This window comes from Equus quagga, chromosome 1, assembly GCF_021613505.1.
Source record: "Equus quagga isolate Etosha38 chromosome 1, UCLA_HA_Equagga_1.0, whole genome shotgun sequence".
Lineage (NCBI taxonomy): Eukaryota > Metazoa > Chordata > Mammalia > Perissodactyla > Equidae > Equus > Equus quagga.
In genome coordinates this window covers 74,779,516-74,798,793 of record NC_060267.1, presented here as the reverse complement: position 1 = coordinate 74,798,793, position 19,278 = coordinate 74,779,516, and the positions used below count along the sequence as shown (strand labels likewise).

Here is a 19,278-nt window from a genome sequence, read left to right as displayed (position 1 = left end):
GGAGTACTAGACACAGCCGCTGGGCTTAAGTTTATCTTTGAACTGTCTATAAAGTAGGCTTTCCTAAGCAAACTATCAACATGTGCAGGACTGTGAAGGAAATGTTTAGCTCTGTGAGTTTAGGCTGTTTGCTCATGGCCCACGCAGTTATGAGCATGACCTCGAAAATGGTCCTCCGTTCATTCAGCAACTGCTTTAGCAAAAAATTATGTGTCCAGAAGGATGGAGCTGTTACCCTAGGATGGGGCTCTGGAATAGATCGGGGGCAAATGGGTCATTTAGTTCTGATTATAATAATCTATGATTGCTCTTCCCAAAAGGAGACAGGAGAATAAACCAATATTTTTTTCCCTGTAAGAAGGAATATAGCTTTGTTTTTTCTACTTATTAAAAAACCCATATACTCAAGTAGAAAAGTGAAGCGATTATGCAAAAGTATAAAGGAGAAAGAAAAAAAATCACCTAATATTAACCCAGAAGCAACAGCTCTTAATATTGTGGTCAATCTCTTTTAAGATGCCTCTATGCAAATGTACGGCAACCGTAAATTTAGGTTAATAACATGTCTATGTTCCACAATCCAACATTTCACTTCTATAATATGTGATATTCTTTTCTCTAACTCCATGAACTAAGAGAAGACAAAATTTACTTCATTCACAACACATGATCTTTTCATTTCCATAAAAATGATTATATAACCCAAGAGAAATGAAAATATATGTCCACAAAAGACTTGTACATGAATGTTCTTAATAGCCCAAACTGGAAACAGCCCAAATGTCCATCAACAGGAGGATGGATAGACACATTGTGGTACCTTCCTATAGTGGAATGCTACTGAGCAGTAGAGAAGAATTATCTATTGGTGCACACACGACATCGAGGAATCTCGAAAATGTTATGTTGAACAAAAGATGTCATACGCAAAAACATGCATTATAAAAGATTACATTTATATAACATATAGGCAAAAATAATTTATAGTGGTAGAAATGAAAAGGGATTGCCTGGGGGTGTGTTGGGGGTTGGATAGAAAGAAACATGAGGGGGCCGGCCCAGTGGTGCAGCGGTTAAGTGTACATGTTCCGATTCGGTGGTCTGGGGTTCGCTGGTTCGGATCCTGGGTGCGGACATGGCACCTCTTGGCAAGCCATGCTGTGGTAGGCATCCCACATATAAAGTAGAGGAAGATGGGCTTGGATGTTAGCTCAGGGCCAGTCTTCCTCAGCAAAAAGAGGAGGATTGGCAGCAGATGTTAGCTCAGGGCTAATCTTCCTCAAAAAAAATAAATAAATACAAGAAAGAACCAGGACACTTCCTGGGGTGATGGAAATGTTCTGTATCTTGTGTTTGATGTTGGCTACGTGGTTGTATGAGATTTTCAGAACTAATGAACTGAACACTCAAGATCGGTACATTTTCTTGTATGTAAATTATTTCTCACTTAAAATATAATATAAAGGGGCCAGCCTGGTGGCACAGTGGTTAAGTTTGCATGCTCCACTTTGGCGGCCGGAGGTTCCCTGGTTCGGATCCCAGGTGCTGGCCTACGCACTGCTTATCAAGCCATACTGTGACAGGCGTCCCACATATAAAATAGAGGAATATGGGCATGGATGTCAGCTCAGGCCCAATCTTCCTTAGCAAAAAAAGAGGAGGATTGGTGGCAGATTGCAGCTCAGGGCTAATCTTCCTCAAAAAAAAAAAAAAAAAGAGATAGATGTGTAATACCTTTTAAATTAACTACAGGGAACTTGTTATCTGGCTATAGTACATTACTTAACTGATTCTTCTTTCCACATTGTGATTGTTTCCCTGTTGGTTTTTTTTTTTTTTTTGCTATTATAAGAAATGCTATAATGAATATCATTATAGTTATACCCTTACAAATAATTGTCTCCTTATTATAAATTCTGGAAAATAGTTACTGTGTCAGAGGTATACATATACATTTTACATTTTAATAACATGCGAGACTATCTTCCAGAAAGTTTATACCAGTATTCTCTCTCACTAATCATTTCATGAACATCTTCATTTCTTCACATCCTTGCCAACACTGGATAATATCAATAAATGATGTGAATTTAACAGTCCTGCTTTGAAACGGGTCTTTGTGTTCCTCTAACGTGGCTTCTTAAGATGTAGGCTTCTGGGGGCCGGCCCGGTGGCGCAGTGGTTAAGTTCGCATATTCCGCTTCTCGGTGGCCTGGGGATCCCGGGTTTGGATCCCAGGTGCGGACATGGCACCACTTGGCAAAAAAGCCATGCTGTGCTAGGCGTCCCACATATAAAGTAGAGGAAAATGAGCATGGATGTTAGCTCAGGGCCAGTCTTCCTCAGCAAAAAGAGGAAGATTGGCAGTAGTTAGCTCAGGGCTAATCTTCCTCAAAAAAAAAAAAAAAAAAGATGTAGGCTTCTTAGCTGGATTTGGCCTTTGAGGAGGGAAGGGGGCAGGAGAAAAATCATAAGCTCACTTTCCAAGATGTGAGGAAGTAGTTTTTGTTTCATCTTACTCCATGGAGTTAGAAGGATCTAGTTCTTTGCTGGTGATTTGGAGAAAAGTAGGCTGTGAGAGCATTTTCATGAATTTGAAAGCTCTTCAATGCATTTTTCCCAGTGAGTCCATTCTGAGTCTTCAGATTGTAAAGGCTTCTAAGACAAGGGTATGCACAGAGGAGCTTCTTTTTAAACTCTCGCCTCTTTGGCACTCTTGTTCTAGCTAAGGCTCCTCCAAATGGATTTTCTGCTTCTATCTTGGAGCATTCAAATCTAGTGGAACAAGCCATGTGGCTACTCCCCAGACCCCAGCCGGGAAACCCAGGAAGCATGTGTATGCGTGTGTGCACGTGTGTGTGCTGCATTGCTCATGGTCGTGCTCGGGCTTAGGCGTGGGTTATGAAGTAATGGCTTGTGCTCCGGCGAGAACTGAGTCAGCAGAGAGGCAAGGCCCGTTCGTGTACTTGCTAGCATGGACTGAGAACCTACGGTGTGCCAGGCACTGTGCTAAGAGCTTTCCACACGTTTTATTTAATCCCCACAAAAAACCTACTATTATTATCTTCTTTTTACAGAGGTGGCTTAGGAAGGTTAAGGAATGGACATGAATACATCTAGTAAGTGGCAGAATCAGTTCTCAAACATGGTTCTGTTTGACTTTCAAACCCATGCTGTTAGTTGAAAGGGCTAAATAGAGAATGCCAGGGCCCTGGGACCAGGTCAGAGTGTCCTGCTTGGTTTTGCTACATTCTAGTAAGAAATCTTTCTGCCTGTGGATAAAGTTCAATAATCCCATATATCGAATAGGACACAGACAATCTCCCCCCCTTGATTAGTGAAGTATATTAATAAGGTTTTCTTAGATTAATTAGTTGATAAGGTTTTCTCTTCATAAGTAAACATGTGGTAACCTTCATGCCCTCATGGAGTTTACCCCTATGTGGAGAAGTTGTTCTGATGAGCTTAACATGTTTATCCAGCCAAGGTCCGAGGACAGATTAGAAAAGGGATGGTTTGTGAGCATTAAGAGGTGGCAGAGGATTAAAAGTCAAAGTTCTGTCGTACTAATCTCAATGACACGTGGTAGACGTATCTAGACTTCCTTAGGACAATTGACGATCTCTTTGGCAAGCTCTGTGGATAGTACAATGCTAGTACAATTAGATTGTAATGAGAGGCTGTGTGGCATAGTGGTTAAGAATATGGTCTCTGGAGCTGGACGCCTGGCTTCGAATCCTGGCTTTTCTACTACTTACCTGCGTGACTTCAGTTCAGTTGCGTAACCGCTCTCTGCTTCAAGTTACTTCATCTGTAAAATGGCAGTAATAATAGCACCTACCTCATGAGGTTATTGAGAGGATTAAATGAGATGAAAATAATCAGTAATAAATAATGAAGTGTTTCGGGCAGTGCCTGGCATGTGCAGGATGACATGCAGGAGTTATGGTCATTAACAATCATTGTAACAATTGTTGTTATTAGGTAGTTGAATGAGTGCACCCAAAGCAAACTGATTAATGACTCTGGTGGCTCATACAGAGCTGACCAGCGTCTGGAAGCTCCAAGTCTGTTCCACCCCACAGCTGCTTAGCCACATTTTTGCCCTATAGTACGTGTACTGCTTGTTCTTAGAAGCCTGCTGAAAAATCCATTTATTCCCACTCTATCTTTTGTGGAGTCTGGGGCAGGTGGACAGGCCGGAAAGTGATTTCTGTGTCAAAGGTATACAGATACATGTTACAAATTCCTCATTGGAATAAAAAAAAATCTCAATCAGCTAAAATGATGGGTCCAATCTGGGAACACACGTTGGATTCTGCATTGTTGAGATCTCCTCTAAAGTTTGTACTAGATTGAAATTGATTTTATTTTACATTATTTTTATTTTAAAAATCCTTTTGTAACGATTACCAAAAACCCCATGATTCTATTATCAACAATCATTTAAATTTTGCTGGTTTCGTTTCTCACTATTCTTTGTTCATGTTTTATTGTCTTCTCCTTTCTTGACATTATTTATTCTGATGTTTTTCACTGGCTTGAGTATTTTCTCAAAAGCTTTTTCAGAAAAGAAATGTCAGTGGTATAATTCCTGAGATCATTCGTGTTCTAAAAGGTCATTTCTGGGGCCAGCCCTGAGGCTGAGTGGTTAAGTTCACACGCTTTGCTTTGGTGGCCCAGGGTTTTGCTGGTTCACATCCTGGGTGCAGACATGGCACCGCTCATCAGGCCACGCTGAGGTGGTGTCCCACATAGCACAACCAGAAGGACCCACAACTAGAATATACAACTATGCACTGGGGGCTTCTGCGGAGAAGAAAGAAAAAAAAAAAAGATTTGCAACAGATGTTAGCTCAGGTGCCAATCTTTCAAAATATATAAATAAATAAAAGGTCATTTCTTTGCTTAAATATAGCATGATGTTTTGCTCCCTTTTCCTTAGAACTCCATAAACATCACTCCATTATTATCTAGCATTTAGTATTTCAGTCAAGCAGTCCTAGGTCAGATTGGTTCTCTTTTCCTCATAGATTATTGTTTCTTTCTCTCAGGAGATTTATAGATTTTTCTCTTATTCCAGGAAATTCAGAGTGACTTTCTTTTTTTCTGTGAGGAAGATTGTCCCTGAGCTAACATCTGTGCCAGTCTTCCTCTATTTTGTATGTGGGTCACCACCACAGTGTGGCTTGAAGAGTGGTGCATAGATCCACACTTGGGATCCGGGCCTGTGAACCCTGGACCGCTGAAGCGGAGCACGTGAGCTTAACTACCACACCACTGGGCTGGCCCTGTGACCTTTTTTTCAACAATCATGCCTGTCACCTCAAGAGGCTATTTGGATTTGAATATAAGGCTGAGCTATTTTTTCTCTTGATATTAATTCTTATCCATTTACTCCATTCTCTTTGGTAATTTCTCTTAAATGGATATTGAATATTTTGGATCTGTCCTCATATCCACTTTTGTCATATACTTTCTATAATTTCTTTTTCTGCGTGTTTTTGGAGAATTTCTCAGATTGGAATTTGCAAATTTATTTTCTGACAGTGACCAACCTATTATTAATGCCTCTATTGAGTTTTTATTTTTGGCATTCTTATTTTGTTTTTAGTTTTCAAGACCTCATGTTTTCTCAGAAACTTCCCTCTTTTTTCTTTTTCTTTCTTTTTTTTTTTTTGAGGAAGATTAGCCCTAAGCTAACATCTGCTGCCAATCCTCTTCTTTTTGCTGAGGAAGACTGGCCCTGAGCTAACATCCATGCCCATTTTCCTCTACTTTCTATGTGGGATGCCTGCCACAGCATGGCTCGACGAGCAGTGCCATGTCTGCGCCCGGATCCGAACCAGCGAACCCTGGGTCGCAGAAGCAGAACTCGCACACTTAACCGCTGCACCACCGGGCCAGCCCCTTCCCTCTTTTTTCATTGACACAGTGTCCTCTTAATTTCTTTTGGACTTCTGCGTCTTTTCTTATGTCAAGAGTGTTTTGGTTATCTACCAGTGCGTAACTCTACACCTTCCACCCCCCACCCCCTCAATTTAGTGGTTTAAAAGAATTTATTATTTCTGATAATTCCAGGCTAGGTGGTTTTGTCACTCATCTGGAACATTTAACTGGTGGCTGGGCTGTGCTGAGCTGGGCTGGTAGGTAAAGGAAGGCTTCTCTGACAGGTCTAGGGTCCTTGATGCTGACCATCAGTTAGGCCATCTTAGTTCTCTTCCATGTGGCCTCTCTCTTCATGTGGCATCTCATCTTTAGGGCCTCTCTCCCAAGCATAGTAGCCTGGATTTCCTTACAGCATGGACACTGGATTCCAACAGAGGGGAAGAGGAAGCTGCTAGGCATCTACAAGGCCGGGTCCAGAGCAGGCACAGTGTTACTGTTGCCACGTTCTGTTGGCCAAGCGAGTCTCAAGGTCAGCCCAAGGGGAGGGGAAATGGCTTCCACTCTTGGGAGGAGGGGAGGAATTGTCGGCAGCCATCTCTGGGGACATCCTCCACAGAGTTCCTCCAAGTTTGCTTCACTAAAGATGTAGGTTGAGCAGAACTGGTCACTCGCAAGGGCTCCTTCAGCAATTGAATGAATTACTGCTTCCCAAACAAGGACCGGTGAGGGATGAAATGTTCATTGGTCCGAGACAAAAACCAAACCTAAAGGAGAACATAGTGAACTTTAATAAAATCACATTAAACAAAACTTTAAAAGGATTCTGAGGTTATTTTCTTCTTTTGAGGGGTTAAAATGTTCTTTCTTTTACGAAATTATGGTGTTAGTTTTTTGGCGGGGGGGGCGGGAGGTCTTCACCTGGCAAAATAGAATATTGGCCACCTTCTATCAGTCCTTCCAAAATTACTGGTCTTTGAAATCCCAGAGTCTAGGAACAACAGGCTTGCTTCAGTCATGCTGCTCGCTGTCCACTGCCATCCCTCCCCGACCCCAGGGTTCTTGCAAATGTCCCAGGAAAAGTCCCATTTCACTTAAGGTACTTTTTTTTCCTCTAGGTGAAATTTGTTTGTGTGGCTCTCATGGAATTCCTGAAGTTTTTAGGTGTGTTCTCTAAGCCAGTTCTGAGGGAGAGAAACTACTAACTGGCAGAGAGATTTCTTCTCCAACCCGTGAATTCTTGTGTGGTTGTCACCCCTGTACCTGCTACCTCTGGGAATCTTCAGTCAAGGGGAGAAGCCTGCCCAGGCGCGTGTCTTGTCCTTCTAGAAGCCTGTTTTAAGCTGTTCTAATCTTGATAAAATTAGTGAGACCCTTCTGAATTCCCTCTTTACTTCCCGCCTTGTCATCCTGTGCTCATCGGCTGGAAAGCATTTTTCACTCTGGTCTGAATTGTTTTGTGTTTGGAGTTCTACTTCAGATATTTTGGTGTGAGATTGAAGCCATCCTTATTTTATAGTAATTGAAATTTTTTTAGCATACTTTTTTGGGTTCATTTTGTTGGATGTCAGAGAGTAGGTGACAGTTGTTGGTTTTTTTGAATTCCCGGAACACACTGACAAGTATTTCTTGAGCACCTCTTAGTGCCCGTGATGGTGAGGGTCCGTGAAAAGAACTCTTAAGGAGTAAAATAAAATTCGTGATACAATTGCAAACAAATAAATCCATTTATAAGGGTAGATTGAGAAGGTAAGAAATGGCTGTCACAGTGCCTCCCCACCACCTTTTTTTTCCTTTTTCTGTTTTTCTCTCCCTTTTTGTATTTGGCACGTGTCTCAAGACGTGGATGAGTGTGCCGTTTCTGGCCTGTGCAGGCGTGGAGGACGGTGTGTGAACACCCATGGGAGCTTTGAATGCTACTGTATGGATGGATACTTGCCAAAGAATGGGCCTGAGCCTTTCCACCCGACCAGAGATGCCACGTCATGCACAGGTGGGTTTCTGCCAAAGAATGCAGCACCTGAAAGTAAGACTCTATTAACGTGACTCTCCTGCTTTGAGCCCATGTCTGTGGGTCTGTGTTGGGAACGTGGGTGACGCTTATCTATTCCTTTGTGCATTTGTGTAACCTATGAAATAAAGAAAACGTAATCAAGATAGAAGGAGCTATAATAAAAATGCTCAAATGAGTAAACTTCAGGGATTTTTTTAGCAGTTAATAGATAATCAAGTATTAATCATTATGTTAGATGGTAAACAGAGCTGATCTGGAAAGGACCAGCATCTCAAAAGTGACCCTGAAAATTATAAAGGCGTATATATCTTAAGGAATTTCGCAATTCAAAGTTTTCACTTCATTGGGCAGGCTTCCCTTTAGTTAGTAAGAATTAGTGAGGGTTGGTTGCCAAATTCTTTCAGCTTTGTACATGTGAAGATGCTATTACCTATGGAAGGGCAGAAAACTGAATAGAGACAGTCATTGGAACCATGCCCAGAAGTCATGTGGAAATGAACCAACCTATTTAAAATATGGCTCCGGGGTGTGTGTGTGTGTGTGTGGAAACGGGATAGGGTGGGGTACAGGTGGAGAGAGATGATGAATTTTGAAAATTCACATAGTAATGAATTTGATATTAATTTGTTTTCAGAAATAGACTGTGGCGCCCCTCCTGAGGTCCCAGATGGTTATATCATAGGAAATTATACCTCTAGGCTTGGTGGCCAGGTTCGTTATGCTTGCAAAGAAGGATTTTTCAGTGTTCCAGAAGATACAGTCTCAAGCTGCACAGCCTCGGGTGCATGGGAGTCCCCGAAATTAAATTGCCAAGGTGAGTTTTCCAAAGATTCGGGTTCCCAGTTTATCCCATCTTGAGATTCTTTTCATATTTCTCTCTAAATTTCTCTTCAGGGTAGTGAATAAATCCAATAAATTCCTACTGTCTCTAATATTCTCTTGGTATTTTCAGGCATAGTATCTTATCATCTGCAAATAATGATAATTCCATCTTTCATATTTCTATCCTTATAAGTGTCATATTTTTCTCTTGACTGATCACTTAGCTAGTGTTTTCAGAACAAAAATTTAAATAGTAGGACTTTGAATAATCTTTTCTTTTGTTTTTTTTTCTTCTCCCCAAAGCCCCCCAGTACATAGTTGCATATTCTAGTTGTGGGTCCTTCTTGTTCTGCCATGTGGGACGCCGCCTCAGCATGGCCTGATGAGCGGTGCCATGTCCACACCCAGGATCCTAACCTGAGAAACCCTGGGCTGCTGAAGCAAAGCCCGTGAACTTAACCCCTCGGCCACGGGGCGGCCCCTGAATGTTCTTTTCTTTTCTTTTTTTTTTTAAAGATTGGTACCTGAGCTAACATCTGTTGCTAATCTTCTTTTTTTCAATTCTTCTCCCCAAAGCCTTCCAGTACATAGTTGTAGATTCTAGTTGTGGGTCCTTCTGGGTCTGCTATGTGGGACGCCGCCTCAGCATGGCTTGATGAGCGCGGTGCTAGGTCCGCACCCAGGATCTGACCAGCAAAACCGTGGGCCGCTGAAACTGAGCTCATGAACTTAACCGCCTGACCAGGGGGCTGGCCCCTGAATATTCTTTTTTTTTTTTTTTTTAAGATTTTATTTTTCCATTTTCTCCCCAAAGCCCCCTGATACATAGTTGTGTATTTTTAGTTGTGGGTCCTTCTAGTTGTGGCATGTGGGGCACTGACTCAGCGTGGCCTATGAGCAGTGCCATGTCCACCCCAGGATCCGAACCAGCAAAACCCTGGACTGCCGAAGCGGAGCACGCAAACTTAATCACTCGGCCACGGGGCCAGCCCCTGAATATTCTTTTCTTGTTTCTGACTTTCCTGGCAATGGTTTAAGTGTTTCATTACTCATTCGTGGTCTTAGCTTTTTGCTGTTAAGTAAGTGTCAAGGCCTGTTCTAAGCACTGTGTGTATCTATTGACTCATGCCATCCTTACAGTATCCCTGTGAGTTGGGACTACTATTACCACATTTTACAGATAAGAAAACCGAGGGATAGAGAAGTTAAGTAATTTGTTCAAGGTTATATAATTAGTGATAAAGCTGAATTTGAACCCTGGAGTCCTAGCTTCAGAGGTTGTGTTCTTAATCTCTCTGCTACACTGCTTCTGTTTTTGTGATGATGTTGGCTTTTGGTCTGTTTTCTGCTTTTGGCTCTCTCTCCCTTCATCTATTGTTGTTTTACTAGTTTTCGGCTATATATACTTAATCTTAAGGAAAAATCCATCTATTCCCATTTTACTGGGATTTTTAAAAAGTCAGAAATGAGTTATTTTTATCACATCTTATAGGCATGTTTTAAGGTGATCATGTATATTTTTTCTCCTTTTAACCAGTTATATGGTGGGTTATATTATTAGATTTCCTGATAATGATCAATACTGATTGCTGGGATGGATTCTTCTGGATCTTTGGTGTTTTATTTTTTTAATCTGGATTATATTTGCTAAATTTTACTTAGAATTCTTACATTGATATTCCTAAGTGAGATTGGTCTATTTTCTTTTTATATGCTGTCTTTGTTGGGTTTGGTATCAATGTTATTCTAAATTTTTTATGTTTTTGAGGAAGATTAGCCCTGAGCTAACATCCGCCACCAATCCTCCTCTTTTTGCTGAGGAAGACTGGCCCTGAGCTAACATCCGTGCCCATCTTCCTCTACTTTATATGTGGGACATGTACCACAGCATGGCTTGCCAAGCGGTGCCATGTCCTCACCCAGGATCCGAACCAGCGAACCCTGGGCCGCCAAAGTGGAACATGCGCACTTAACTGCTGTGCCACTGGGCTGGGCCCTCTAAATTTTTTAAAAAAGAATGCGAAAGCATTTCCTTCTTTCTCTGGAATATTATAGAATTTCTAAAGATTTGGGAAATTTCACCTGGAAAACCATCTGGAGGTGGCACTTTTGGAGAGGTAGCCCTTGGATTATTTAAAAAAAATTTATGCTTACTACTGTGTTTAAGTATCCTGTCCTTTTTGGTATCTATTTTGGTCATATACAAATTCCTAGAAAATCATTTATTTCTTCCAGATTTTCAAATTTATTGGTTGAGAGAAGTGTAAAGCACTCACTTTTGATTCTGTAGTTATATTTGTTTATAGTTGTTTATAATAGTGAAATATTAGAAACAATTCCAAGTGTCTATCAAAATATTGGTTAAATAAATCATGGCATATACATAAAATGGAATGTTATGTAACCAACAAAAATTATGTTGGGAAAGAATAAGTAGTAACAGTATATTACGGAATTACAAACTGTATGAATAACGAGCTCTTAATTTTGAAAAAGTTTACATGTAATCTGCACATATGTATAGATATCTGTACATATGTATGCTTACAATGAATTTAGAAGGCTATGCATCAAGGTGTTAGTAGTGGTAATGTCCGCTGGGAGCGATCCTGGATGACTTTTACATTGTATATACTTTCTGTATTGAAGGAATTTTTAACATATTAGACAAAGCAACAAAGCTATTTCCATTCTGGAAAAAAAGAAAAGAACCAGTTTTCATTGAATTTTTTGCATAGTTAAGAAACCTCAGCGATGTGCTTGGCTGAGTTAATCCTGCTGATACTCTGCTTTGCAATTCAGGCTGTGAACACATTTTGTTAATTATCATATTGGGGGTTAAGAAATTCTAAAAGTACATTTCAGTTCTAACATTATCTTTCAATGGATCAATTAAAATGCAGAATTTAGATTAAAATGTGCCATAACGCATATCAAAGAACTTGCTAAGGATTTCTATAGGAAACCCCCCATAAAAATAATTTGTATTACTTTGAAAATTAGTAGTCATCTGGATTATTGGACTGAGAATGTAGAAAGTTAATTTAGGGGAGAATGCTTGTTGTATTCTGCAAAGAACTGTTATTTAGAAGTTCTTCATTTCTTTTTTCTCTCCTCTAAATAACTGCTCCCTCTGCCTGCTGACACCCTCCGCCCCCTCCCCCGTGTCACCACATGGCCATCGGCTTCTCGCAGGCTGTGCCCGCTCCTCTCTGAGCACACCCCTTATTTATCCTTCACTCTTCTTGGGGCTCCAGAATCTGGGCCATGTGCCAGCTGGCATTGTATTTTTAGCTCCGAGTTATAAAGCCACAGGAATTGGGAATTCCACTAAAAACACTAGCAAACTGTGAACTTGGATGCTGCTGAGGAGCAGGTACTTGTGAAGGGCAGCAGCTGTGCCTTACAGATGGCAGCTTTTGTGTCTGATAACGGACTTTCCCGTCAGAGATGCTGCAGTTGGTGGATCCTGTTGTTTGCCTCCTGCCAATCACTGGGTCCCTGGAGGCTCTGCTGCCTTGGCAGGGGGTCTGTGACATAGGTCTCCCGTCTGAGCCGGCCTCAGGGGTGGGAGCTGGAAGAGAGAATAACTTCCAATGGCAGGGGCCCCTCTTCCGATGTAGGCAGGAAATTATGGAGATGTCAGTCACACAGTTCCATCAACTTTCTGGAAGAGATAGAGTCTCTAGCTTGCATTTCCTATTATTTTGTTGTTGTTATTATTATTATTATTTTTCAAGATTTTATTTTTCCTTTTTCTTCCCAAAGCCCCCAGGTACATAGTTGTGTATTTTTAGTTGTGGGTCCTTCCAGCTGTGGCATGTGGGATGCCGCCTCAGCGTGGCCTGATGAGCGGTGCTGTGTCAGCGCCCAGGATTCGAACTGGTGAAACCCTGGGCTGCCGAAGCAGAGCGTGCGAACTCAACCACTCAGCCACGGGGCTGGCCCCCTGTTATTATTGTTATTTCTTGAATTTTAAGAAAAAGTGCAAGTTGTAAGTGGCAGCTTAAAGAACTTATGTTTTTGAAATTCACCCAAGCCAGGAACAAGGTGAGAAAATCACTTTAACCTTGTTATCATCAACAACAAACCCAGAGTCCAGGTCTGATGTTACAGATATACCGTGATATCTAGATCCTGTGATTAAGAAAGTCTGGAGTCTGGGAGGAGAGAAATGTCCGGTCCACCACCAACTATTGTATCAGGGTGAGCTCCTAATATTAGTGAGAAGAATGGGGAAAGATGAGAGGGTTCAGGTGGGGCAATGGGGTGGCCCCGTGGAAGAGCGGCGTTTGTGCTCTTCCCTTTGAGTGGTCTGCCTCCTGTGTACGAGTCCGTGAGGAGTGGTGTGCAGTGTAGGCAGACGAGTTGGAGGGTTCTGGGACTGTCTTCCAGATATGCTCCCAGACTTTATGGGGCCTGATCTTCCTTTTGAGCTGGGAGTGCTCACCGGCAGTGTGTCTGGTTCTGAACAAGCCCTTTACGAATCCACTTCTGCACTTGCCTCCAACCCACCCCCTACAGAGCAGCAAGAATGAACCTCTTGATACATAGATTGAATCATCCTCTTTCCATGCTTAAAACTCTTCAGAAAACATGGAAATGGCCACTGCCTTTAGAATAACAGCCAAACTCCTAACTTTGGCCTCTGAAACCAACAGGGATTTGGCCTTTTTTGGCTTCCCTACACATTCCCTCTCCATCATTCTCTCCCAACATACGTGTCAAACTCTTATCAGCTTCAGGACCTTTGCACATGCTTTCCCCCTCTACTTGAAATACTTTCCAATCTGCTTAAAAAAGTTTTTTTCTATGTGGTAAAATACTCATAATATAAAATTCACCATTTTAACCATTTATAAGTGTGCAATTCAGTGGCATTAAGTACATTCACAGTGTCATGCAACCATCGCTGCTATTCATTTCCAGAATGTTTTCATCATCCCACATAGAAACTCTGTACCCATTAAATAATAGCTCCCCTTTCCTGTCTCCCTTTAGCCTCTGGTCACCTCTGTTCTATTTTCTGTCTCTGTGAATTTGTATTCTAGGTATCTCATATATGTGAACTCATACAATATTTGTCTTTTTATGTCTGGCTTATATGACTTAGCATAATGTGTTCAAGATTCATCCATGTTGTAGCATGTAGCAGGCCTTTATTCCTTTTTAAAGCTGAATGCTATTCTATGGTATGTATATACCACATTTTGTTTATTCATTCGTCTGTTGATTTAGTCTCCTTGCTTTTTGCATAGCAAGCTCCTTCTCATCTTTCAAATCTCAGGTTAAATGTTACCTCTGACATTCTTCTCTTTCTTAGTACCCGATATATAAGTGTATTATTTGTGATTATTTTCATGGTTTATCTCAGTCTCCCCCAGTGGACTGTAAACCTGGGAGCTCAGCGACCATGCAGTCTTCTAAAGCCTGGTCTCTCCAGCGCCTGGCACCGTGCCTGGCATACCTAAGGCCTGTGGAAGCACCCTCCCTCCCCGTGGAAGGGTGGTGCAGACAGTGACAGGTGTTGTGGACTTGGCTCCTGAACGGCCGTCCCCGCTTATCTCGTGGCCGAGCCACGCTGAAAGCCTGCCCTCCTCTTTAGTTTCACTTCTCAAGCTTCATGTTCTTCCTGATCCCACACCTTCTTACTTTGTCTTCTGGACCTTCATGTCTTTTTCTCGCTGGGCCCAATATCTCTATGCTTTGGTAAACCAGGAATAAGGTGGTGGGGCTGACTCCTGGTTTCCCTCACGTGGCCCAGCACTGTGGGCTGATTGCAGAGGCAGTTTCTCCTTTGACTTGGTGAACAGGGTGGGACATGGTTTCTGAAGTCTACTACCAGCAGAGCCTGATTCTCTAGAGGTGGCCAGCACTCTAAGGTTTACAAGGTTTTCCATAAATATTGTCTCATTTGATCTTTAGAAATGCCTCTGAGATGGTGAATAGCTTGGTATTATTGTCCATTTCACAAATATTCTATTCACAACGAATGATGGGTATTATTTCCCATTAAGAACCGGAGTGAGGAAATGACTTGCCTTATGTCACCAACTTCTGTATCAAGATGAGAACTCAAAGCATTTTCTAGAACGCAAATCCCATGTAGCAGCAGCACTGCTGAGCCCTGGAGGTGGAAGGTGATGAAGAAAAGCTGAGAGCCTTAGAGGGAGAGGGACTCCGGGACAAGCGTGCCTTCCTGCTCAGTGGGGTCCAGGACCCACCCAGACGCCATTTATCGTTGCTGAGTTAACGCTTCATCTTTTGAGATTTTCTTAGCGGAGCCCAATCTCATCTCTATGAAGTCGGGAAGGGTTTGAAAAAGCTTTGGTCTAAGTTGGAGCACAAATTAGTGCGTTCAAACGAGGGGTGGTGGATAAGTTTCACTGCGCTGCTGTCTCCGAATTTTCAGTAGCCGTGTGAAGAGGATTCTGAGGACAAATCTGGACTTAGCAGGGAAGAGTGCTGTGATGGATCATGATGTCCACCATGGGTGAGGGAGGGTGGAGGGGCAGCATGCTTATTTTGTGTCAAGCATCTCTGTTCCAGGTGATGGGAGGTTTTGCTCACTTCAAATAGATTTTCTGGCACCTCACTATATACTGATCTTTCAAAACATTAAAAAAACAAACAAACCCTGTATTGACTTACTGGCCACATGCAACAAATCTCTTATGTTACCCTTTTGCCAAGTCAATGCCATTAAAATATGTCACTTACAAATGGTTGGAGTCATTTGAGTGTCCAAAATGGATGATGACATTGGTTATGAGTCTCAGGGTGGTGAAGCATGAGCCTTAGAATCGGAATGACTTGTGTGAGTTTTGGCTGAGCCACTTACTAGTTATGTAACCACCTCTAAACTTCTCTCAACTCCACTTTCCTTATGTAGAAGGAGATAACATTCTTTTCATCCTATTGAGTTAGTATGAAGATTTACGAGATAATGATATAAGTCACTTGGCAGTGCCTGATGTTCTGCTGGATAAGTGTTAGCCATCATAAGAGAGTCATAAGCCAGTGGGAAGTGGCAGGTAATGTGTCTAACCAAAAATTTATGATCTTTCTGAAACTTTCTACCAGAAAGTGGGAAGGTCTAAAATTGTTCAGCTTTCATGTTATCTTACTTATTGTTTTCTGATTCAGGTATTCTATTTACTATCTCAACATCAAAATGAGGAGGTTTTTGTTGTTGTTGTTGTTGAGGAAGATTAGCCCTGAGCTAACATCTGCTGCCAATCCTCCTCTTTTTGCTGAGGAAGACTGGCCCTGGGCTCACATCCGTGCCCATCTTCCTCTACTTTATTTGTGGGACACCTACCACAGCATGGCTTGCCAAGCTTGTGCCATGTCTGTGCCCGGGATCCGAACTTGTGAACCCCAGGCCCCTGAAGTGGAACATGTGCACTTAACTGCTGCGCCACCGGGCCGGCCCCCCTAAAATGAAAAGTTTTAATGTTATTTTTTGAAAAAAGATTCATATACAGCTCAAAGCATAAAACACCATTCTTACCTCTACAAGTGGGAGATCCTGATGAGAGAGGTGCTGATACGCTGTTTGTTTCTTCCTAGCACTCACGCTTTTACTTGCTCTGTTGTGTCTTCTGCAGTCTCTGAAGTGTCCAGATTCTAGCTAGAATTTTTATACTAGACCCACTAAGTGTTGGTATGTGAAATGGAAAATTTTCTTTTTCTTCCAAGTGAGCTTTCTCTGACTCCAGTCCGAAGGAACTGTATTGTTAGCTGAGGCTAAAGTTCAGGAAAGAGTTTCGAATATAGAATACATCAAAAAGTAATTTTTTTCTTTCCACTGCCTTAAGGGCAAATGGACTTTTTGGTGCTAATGAGCACGTTAGCTTAGTTCCAGCAGTTAATAAGCTATTCTTGAGAATGTGCTTCATGGCAGACGATAGCCCTCCCATTTTCCTTTGATGGTTACAGTTAACACTTTCTAAATTCAAGTTGCCATATATTGAGATTTCAGATTCTAACCCCCAGCATTGATGTTATATGTAATTTAGTGCCCAAGTAATGCTGGAATGATGGCCTAACTAATTTGGCCAAATTCGGAACATGCCATAAAGTGCATGAAACTTTGGCATAAGGCTCCACTTTTCAACCCCATTCCTTAGGCCATATTTCTTGCATATAAGCATCACAAAGATTAATGTTCATAATAATGTTAATAACTCATATGACTACAGGGGATTTTTTTTTTGAGGAAGATTAGCCTTGAGCTAACATCTACTGCCAATCCTCCTCTTTTTCTGAGGAAGACTGGCCCTGAGCTCACATCCATGCCCATCTTCCTCTACTTTATATGTGGGACACCTGCTACAGTGTGGCTTGCCAAGCGGTGCCATGTCCACACCCAGGATCTGAACCAGCGAACCCCGGGCCGCCAAAGTGGAACGTGTCAACTTAACCACTGCACCACTGGGCGGGCCCATACAGGGGATATTTTTAAAATATAGGATATAGGCACAACCCATAAAGAACTTACTATTATGAGGGTAGGAGAACATTTTTACAAATGAAACAAATGAAGAAATTATAGATGTAAGTGCTGAATTATCTGATCCAGAACATGAGTCTAGTGTAGACTCTGGTGTTAATCTGTCTAGACTGTTGGACTCTTACAACCTACCCTGTTACGCTAACTTCCAGGTGATAGGTAATTTGATTTGATTCTAAGGCACCATAGAAACTTATTTCTATTATTGTTGGGTAAAGGTGAAAACTGATCTTAATGTGATTTTCTTCAGTTTTTATACTTCTTTCTGCTCTTTTGCCAGAGCTTTCTATCTAGTAGTTTATTTTTCTGGGAAGTGTCTTTTTTTGGGGAAGATTAGCCCTGAGCTAACATCTGCTGCCAATCCTCCTCTTTTTGCTGAGGAAGACTGGCCCTGAGCTAGTGTCTGTGCCCATTGTCCTCTACTTTATATGTGGGATGTCTGCCACAGCATGGCTTGACAAGTGGTGCCATGTCTGTATCCAGGATCCGAACCAGCAAACCCTGGGCTGCCAAAGTGGAACCAGCAAACCCTGCACCACGGGCCTGGCCCTCTGGGAAGATTTTTTTTGGGTCAATATCAATAAGTGGAATACATCTTTCATTCATTCCCCTGGCAGTTGGCAAAATGTCTGCCTCAATTTATAGACATTATTGATCATTTTTTTCTTTCTCAGCTTGGTATTTATTGGTCTCTTAAACAGTCTTAGATGAAGCCTTGTATTACTATGTTATTTCTGTTATCAATCACATTATTGTACTGATGTTTCTAATAAACAGCAGCCAATGTGAATGACTTCATGATACAGTCGGTTGTTGATTAGGAGCTAAATTTCCTATGCCTTTCATCAAACTAATTTCCTCCTGGAGTATTTGCTTGGGTAGAATATTAAAACTAGCAGTGTGGATGAACATTACAAAAGTTACAATATAAATGTGGGCCTTCAAACCGGTTCAGCACATTTCCCCCCCAGGGACACCTATTTTGAAGTTGATTATTTGAATAAAATCACAAATAATGGGATAGTAAGGAAAACTTCCCAACCATGTTCACAATTAGTTGAGCGTATTCCTAAAGCAGACCCAAACCTTGTTACTTAATAATGTAATTAGTCAGAGAAATGTGTGTTTTAATGAACATCCCTAATGCGTATGCAATGCAAATTTGTGCTGCTTGGTTTTTCTTTCCTTAGGATATAAACTGCTTTTAAATGGCTTATTTCCTTGTGATAGTGTGAGCTTTGGGGTTTTCATGTAGAACTAAATTTTCATTGCCATCTATTGCAGCCTCTGTTAGACTGATTTTTGAGTATTTCTTAATAGGAGCCACCTGCTTTCTTGGGTACCATTTGGTCTGAGTAAAAGTATCAGTGGCTACCATCTCTTTTCTTTTTTGTTTAAAGATTTTATTTATTTTTTTCCCTTTTTCTCCCAAAAGCCCCCCAGTGCGTAGTTGTATATTCTTAGTGGTGGGTCCTTCTAGTTGTGGCATGTGGGACGCCGCCTCAGCGTGGCCGGATGAGCGGTGCCATGTCCGCGCCCAGAATCCAAACTGGCGAAACCTTGGGCTGCTGCAGTGGAGCACACGAACTTAACCGCTTGGCCACGGGGCCGGCCACTGCCATCTCTCTTAAACATGGTGGGAATATCTGTGACAGGGCCATGTTCCTAAGCCCCCATATCTTGGGGTTAAACATCAGTACTAAGAAGGCTTCAGGGGGTTGCACAGCTGCAGGGGCAAGTCTGTTTGCAGCAGTTCTCCTGCTCTGGGACGGTTCTTGGAGACAAGATTGGGCAGAGGGAGCTGTTCACGGAACCCTTCCAGGCTGGTTTGAATGCTCCTTCATGCAACCGTTTCTCCCGAGGTTTTAGCCAACCTGTGAGATCAGTCCCAGTCAGGGGCTAGTGTGGACCTCGTCGTCGTGAGGTTGCCCGGATTCAAGAGACCTACACTTTGGGATCACACAAACTATGGTTTGCATGTCGGCTCTATCTTTTACTAGTGGTGTGACTTTGAAATGTAACTTGAGCTCTTAGGACCTCC

The 19,278-nt window shown here is 42.0% G+C and overlaps 1 protein-coding gene across 6 annotated transcripts in view; it reads left to right on the top strand.

Annotated features, from left to right (window-relative positions):
* Positions 1-19,278, top strand: part of SUSD1 (sushi domain containing 1) — a 119,987-nt gene that overhangs the window by 21,016 nt on the left and 79,693 nt on the right. For all 6 annotated transcript variants that reach the window (XR_006885846.1, XM_046644444.1, XM_046644413.1 and 3 more), the window contains 2 exons: positions 7,727-7,879; positions 8,535-8,714. Coding sequence is in view for 5 of the 6 variants with exons in the window: in XM_046644444.1 (XP_046500400.1) it covers positions 7,727-7,879; positions 8,535-8,714 (333 nt within the window). In the remaining variant the exon portion in view is untranslated. The remainder of the gene's footprint in view (positions 1-7,726; positions 7,880-8,534; positions 8,715-19,278) is intronic.